General features: G+C 60.5%; 1 protein-coding gene across 1 annotated transcript in view; it reads left to right on the top strand.

Annotated features, from left to right (window-relative positions):
• IGHMBP2 (immunoglobulin mu binding protein 2) overlaps nucleotides 1–6,104 on the top strand; it is a 26,621-nt gene extending 20,517 nt beyond the window's left edge. Inside the window, exons 11-16 of the mRNA XM_006861050.1 lie at nucleotides 746–840; nucleotides 1,686–1,809; nucleotides 3,097–4,107; nucleotides 4,230–4,402; nucleotides 4,736–4,926; nucleotides 5,921–6,104. Coding sequence (XP_006861112.1) covers nucleotides 746–840; nucleotides 1,686–1,809; nucleotides 3,097–4,107; nucleotides 4,230–4,402; nucleotides 4,736–4,926; nucleotides 5,921–6,104 — 1,778 coding nt within the window. The remainder of the gene's footprint in view (nucleotides 1–745; nucleotides 841–1,685; nucleotides 1,810–3,096; nucleotides 4,108–4,229; nucleotides 4,403–4,735; nucleotides 4,927–5,920) is intronic.
• The last annotated feature ends 286 nt before the right edge of the window (nucleotides 6,105–6,390 follow it).

Genomic DNA, 6,390 nt, shown 5'->3' with positions numbered 1-6,390 from the left:
CCAGAGAGGGAAAGCGAGTGTGTGCTGAAGACCTGGGGGGTACCTGGGAAGGATTGCAGGGTATATACCCTTTGGTTGGCTGATGATGCATGGAGGGGATTGTAACCATGGCAACGAGACAATATACGATAGGATGAATGTAAAACTAATGTTCTCCCATGTAAACTATCACATAATTCACAATAAAACATTTAAAAGAAAACCAAAAAACTTATGGAACTAACAACAGAGCTTCAAAAGCCACGCACCAAAAATTGATAGAACTTCAATGACAAATAGACAAACATGCGATTGCAGTGAACAATTCCACTAGCCCCTCTCTCTGAGGGGTCGAGTGAGTAGGTAGAAAACCAGCATGAATGGGTGGTCCTGAACACCGCTCAGCTGTCCTGACCTGGCATGGTCTGAAGGCCCTGGGCTCATAGCTGGGATTCATTGCCGTTAGTTATGAAGGGTTTTGTGAAGGGGACGCAGGGTGTTCATGGCGTAGAGGACACACAGGGGACTTCAGAGGACTGTCAGTTCTGTGTTGTCTGTGTGGAGTGCAGGTGAGGTGGGATTTAGGGTGCACGTGGCATAGAGGACACACGAGGACTTCGGTATATTAACAATACTTTGTTCTGTGTGTGGAGTGCCTGGTGTTATTGATGCAGGGTGCTCATGGTGGCCTCAGGCCCAGGTAGGCCCAGCGGTGCTGATGGGTGGTGGGTATCAGCTGAGAGCCTGCAGTTTGCTGCCCCCTCAGGTGAGGTCCGCCTGGTCAGTGCGCACGTCCAGGCTCTGGTGGACGCCGGCGTCCCAGCCCGGGACATTGCTGTCATCACGCCATACAACCTCCAGGTACTGAGGGGCCCTCTTTCTGTCTGTCTGTCTCCCTGTCCCTCCTCTGCCAGCCTGGGTCACTGTGTGGCCTTCGTTGGTGGCAGCTTCCCTGGGGCCTTGCTGGAAGGGATTGTTGTAGTGACAGTGTTTCCCATGGGTCCGGGCTGAGTGGGACAGGATGGGCTCCGCTCCAGGGGGCGCCCACAGGCACTGGTGGGAGGAGGACCTTCCTCAGGACACCAGAGGTGATCTGACCTCAGGGACAGTGAGGGTCAGTGGTGGACACCCCCTACCGGCCAGTGCACCTCCTGGACAGCCACCTCTCGACTGTCGGTGGAGGTTCCTGTGCTGCTGTGACGCTGAGCACGTTTCAGTGGAGCTGCCAGCTAAGACTAGGAAGAAAGGCCTGGCAACCGATGTAGGAGAACCAGCCAGTGAAAGCCCTGTGGCGGCTCCCAAGAGCTCCATCCCATCATGCATAGGGCTGACTTGCCGCCCACCCATGGCAGCAAGCTCTTGCAGAAGTGGGGAGGCTCTGGACAGACAGACAGCCTGTGTCTGCTGCCGCCCCCCTCCCACCCCCCCCAGTGCCTGCCAGCTGGGGAGGAAGCATGTCCAGAGCACAGGTATTGGCTGCGGGGACTGCCCAGTGGCTCCCTTGCTGGTGGATTCAGTCCCCGCCCCGTCTCAGTCAGCAGAAACCGCTTGTGGTCCCAGGCTCACAGGCTCACACGCGGTTTGTGTTGATTGGCATGTCTGTGAGTTCCTGGTTGTGAAACTGGTTCCTAGGGCGGGCCAGGGCCTGTCTGCCTTGAGGCCTGGGCGTGCGCTGAAGCCACGTCTGTCCTCATTTGGTGTTTCAGGTGGACCTGCTCCGGCAGAGCCTTGCTCACAGGTACCTGGAGCTGGAGGTAAAGTCGGTGGATGGCTTCCAGGGCCGAGAGAAGGAAGCTGTGGTCCTGTCCTTGGTCCGGTCTAATAGGAGAGGTGGGTGTGTTTATTCATCCACTGGGCAACATGCCCGTGATCGTGTGCTCAGCTGCTAGCCGGAAGGTTGGCGGTTCAGACCCACCCAGAGGTGCCTTGGAAGTCAGGCCTGGCAGTGTGTTTCTGCATGGCCACGGTCATGGGGACTCTGCTCACACGCGTGGGGCCAGGGGTACCAAGGACTAGAATGGACTCTGCAACAGGATTCAGAGCTCACAGTGGCTTTCAGTGGGCACCAGGTTGGTGGGGTTCATGGCATCCACAGGTCAGACATGACCAGTGTGGGAGCGAGTGGGCATCGAGGTGGGCTCTGTCCTGGTAGAAGCTGCCTCATGAATCCACCTGCTGGGGCCTGTTGTGTCTCAGGTGGCAGTGTCTAGTGGTGCACTGCAGCCTGAACAGTGTGAGCTGGTGTGTCTGCAGGGAAGGGTGTTCCAGGCTGAGGAACAGAGCATGTGAGGCGCTGAGGCATGGAACAGCGTATACCTGTGTGTCTGCAGGGAAGGGTGTTCCAGACTGAGGAACAGAGTGTGTGAGGTGCAGAGGCAGGGACACTATGAGCTGGTGTGCCCACAGGGAAGGGTGTTTCAGGTCGAGGAACAGAGTTTGAGGCATAGATGCAGGGGACATTGTATACTAGTGTGCCCGCAGGGAAGGGTGTTGCAGGCCGAGGAACAGAGTGTGTGAGGCACAGAGGCAGGGACAGTATATACCAGTGTGCTCAGAGTGTGTGAGTGGCAGCGACAGGGGCCGGTGGGGGCACTCTGAATGAGATGGGAGGTGTGTAGGGACTTGGGGCTGGCCAGGAAGGGCCCTGACGTGAATCAGGGAAATTAGGATTATCTGGCCTGAGGGTATGTAGTTTCCACGCTGCTGGAGCTCTAGGGTTGTGGTGGGAGGTTGGCCATGAGGGGTAGGAGGGATACCCAGTGAGAAAAGATGATACCCCCAGCATCACCATCTCTTCCTGTGGGTCAGCAGCAGTGTGGTCCCTGGACTGTGCCCCCACGTTGGGCTCAGGGAGGAGGGTTCCTACTTACCTGGGGTGCAGGAACTGAGAGTCTGCTGCTGAGACCCCAGCCACTCTGGACACACAGATGTGAGCCACAGAATGTGCGTGGGGATGTCCCAGCCACCAGGCCGGCTGCTGTCCCGACCAGGGGGGTGTAGGGTTGTGTGTGTATGTGTGTCTGTGGGAGTGTGTGTGTGTGTGTGTGGGGGGGGTGTGCTGTGCCTCCCTGCTCTACCCGCGGCTCGCGCTTCAGCCCACCCGTGGCTCCGTTTCAGGCGAAGTCGGCTTTCTGGCAGAGGACCGGCGTATCAACGTGGCCATCACCCGCGCACGACGCCACGTGGCAGTTGTCTGCGACTCGCGCACCGTCACATGCCACGAGTTCCTAAAGACCTTGGTGGGCCACTTCACGGAGCACGGGGAAGTGCGTACAGCATTTGAGTACCTTGATGACCTGGTGCCCGAGAACTACGCCCATGAGAGCCCCCAGGGCCCTACCTCAGCCACCAGGAAGCTGCAGGGCGGCGGGCGGCAGGCGGGAGGCCGGGCGGCCAGGGCTGCCAGACTGGACCGGAAGAAGCCAGACGTGGGTCCTTCAGGCTCTGAAGCCCTTTCTCAGCCTGGCCCCCACGGCCTGGGCGGTGCAGAGGCAACGGATGGGAAAGACGACGTGGACCACTTCAGAGCCATGATCGTGGCCTTTGTGGAGAGCAAGGAGACAAGGCTGGAGTTTCCCACCTCCCTGAACTCCCACTCCAGGATGAGGGTCCATCAGATCGCTGAGGAGCTGGGGCTGAGGCACAGCAGCAGCGGGGAAGGCAGGGAGCGGCGTGTGACTGTGAGCAAGAGTGTCCACCCAGCTCTGCCAACCCCCGGCCCCGTGCACGCCGAGTGTCCCCCCGGCCCTGTGCACGCCAAGTGTCCCCCCGGCCCCGTGCACGCCGAGTGTCCCCCTGGCCCCGTGCTCGCCAAGTGTCCTCCTGGCCCCGTGCTCGCCGAGTGTCCCCCTAGCCCTCTGAAGGCTGAGTGTCCACCCAGCGCCGTGCATGCCGAGTGTCCCCGTAGCCCTCCGCAGGCTGAGGGTCCACCCAGCGCCGTGCACGCTGAGTGTCCTCCCGGTGAGCTGAGCAACGGTGGCCGAGGTGGGGGCCCGCTGGACCTGAAGGCGCTGCACCTGGAGCGATTGCAGAGGGAGGCGGGCCGCCAGGAGCCACTGGCTATGAAGGACCAGGAGGCTGCGGGACCTCAGAAGAGGGTAGAGAAGAAAAAGAAGAAAGAAGGCAAAGGTCAGTGACCCGCTAAGTGGGCACAGTGTAGTGTGTGTGCTCTGGCCCTGCAATTCGCCATTCCCATGGGGAGGGGGCCAGCCTGGTGTCGCCTGCAGCCCCCAACTCCCGCTTATCGGCAGGACACACAGAAACTGCGGTGCCTGTGGAGGAAGATCTGGATGCCCTGGTGTCCGCTGCTGGGAAGGCCAATAGTACTTGTGCCTTCGCCAAGTGCTCAGCCAGCGTCGTGACCCTGGGTCAGCTGTGTCCACACTGCTGCCGTCAGTACTGCTTGGGCCACCACCTGCCCGAGGTGCGTGGCCTGCTCACTTGGGGCCAGCTGGGAGGGGTGGGGGCTCTGGGAGCACGTCCCTGCCAGCCAAGCGGCCTGTGGCTCCGCCCTGCGGTCTGTGGCTCCGCCCTGCAGGGCTGCGTCACTCTCTGGGGGTGGAGTCGTTGTGCCTGGGGCCAGGTCCTGAGTCCTGAGGGGCCTCAGAGGCTGCCCTGTGGCCCAGGGGTATTGTCTGAGCCGCAGTCACACCTGGGAGGGATCCCGCTCCGCATACACGGAGATCAAGTTGGTGGAGGGTGTCCATTGCACCCTGTCCTTCCGCCCTCCTGCTGACGCACTGACCGCTGTTCCCAGGTCCATGGCTGTGGGGAGCGGGCGCGTGCCCATGCTCGCCAGAGGGTCAGCCGGGAGGGTGTGCTCTACCCAGGCAGCGGGACCAAGGACAGGGCCCTGGATCCAGCCAAAAGGGCCCAGCTGCAGCGACGACTGGACAGGAAGCTGGACGCCTTGACCAGCCAGCGGAAGAGTAAGAGGAGGGACAAGAAGTGACAGAAGCTCCATGATTGTTTCCCAGGCCCTCTATCCGAGAGTGCGGGGCGGGGGGGGGGCTGCACCCAGGAAGACCCCTAGGACTTCTGTCCATGAGCGCGGGCCGGGCCTGTGCTGGACTGCTGGACTTCGGATGCAGGGATAAGCTCTCCTGTGCTGATAGAACAAGGGACTTACTTGGGAACCAAAGAGCCAGCGCAGTGACCCTCGACCCGCGTGGCTGGATGTGGGTGCCCCCCTCCCCGCTCTCAGAAACCTGCCTCTGGGTGCTCTGGGCTCTCTTGAGTCTGGAAGGTCCTGCCTCCTCCATCCGGGAAGAGTGACAACTCACTGCTGTAGCCTTGGGCTCGGGCCCGCGTGTCTGTCTGTCTGTCTGTCTAGTGCTGCCAGGGCCGTGTTCCAGGAGGCCAGCTGGGGAAGCCTCTCCATGCCCACAATGATGACACCTACAAACCCAGAACTGGGCTGAGGAGTCCTAGCTCTCCATCTGGGGTGCGGGGTGTCCCAGCCTCAGATGCTGTGTGCTCAGAGGTTTGAGCTGAACTGAAATAAAGGCGTAGCTTCTGGCTTGCTATGTGTCTGACAGGCCCCCTTCTGCTCAAAATCAAACATAGGGTGACGTTTGCGCCTCAGAGTAGTGTCAGAGTGGGGGTGGGAGGGTCATCAGAGGACAAGATGGACAAGGAAGACAGAAGCGTCCCTGTTGGCAGCTGGCTGTCCGGTAATCAGTGAACAGTGAGTGATTCAGACAGAAGCCCAGGGAGAGGGGCCTGCCCAGCAGAGGGACCACTGGGCTGCAGGGCTGAGGGGACTGGGGTGCCTCAGAGTGGGCCCTGCTCACTTCTGTCTGCCTGCATTCCTTCTCGCTGCTTCTCAGGAGTCTGACAGTCCCCTCCAAGGTCCCCTCATCTCTGACTTCTCAACACAGCCTTGCCCCACCTGTCCCAGACCACTGTGTCTTAACTTTTCCACCCCTTCTACGGCATCCAGAACCCGGGACGGGGGCTCCATCTCCCCAAGAGTCTCCTTGCCACCGCTGTCCCCATGCTTCCATGCTGGCTGTGCCCATGCCTGCCCTCTGCCAACCGGGCCCAGCACCCCACTCAGTCTGTGCCACCCTCCTGCCGCCCAGGCCCAGTTCCCCGTCTGTACTACCACAGCCTTCCTCACATGACGCCTTCCTTGCCTTCTGTGACCATACGGATTTGAGGCTGAGTTGTTGAGGAAGGAGCGAGGACCACCGAGGCTTATTTGTTCATTCAGGTCAGCACAGAGTCTGCACATCTGCTGCCAAGCACTGAGAGGGTCAGCAGCCCTGCGCCCTCCAGGACCCATGAACAGTGGGACACGTGCACACGGTGATTCTAGGGTGAGGGGTGTCACCTGAGGAGGTCGGGGTGGACAGTGGATTCTGATCTGCCTGCTGGGGACCCGGGCTCCTTCCCCTTGGCTTTTGGCCG

The sequence above is a fragment of the Chrysochloris asiatica genome, unplaced genomic scaffold (assembly GCF_000296735.1).
Source record: "Chrysochloris asiatica unplaced genomic scaffold, ChrAsi1.0 scaffold00040, whole genome shotgun sequence".
NCBI lineage: Eukaryota > Metazoa > Chordata > Mammalia > Afrosoricida > Chrysochloridae > Chrysochloris > Chrysochloris asiatica.
Note: the sequence above shows the minus strand (reverse complement) of the source record. Positions and strands in the feature narration are given on the sequence as shown.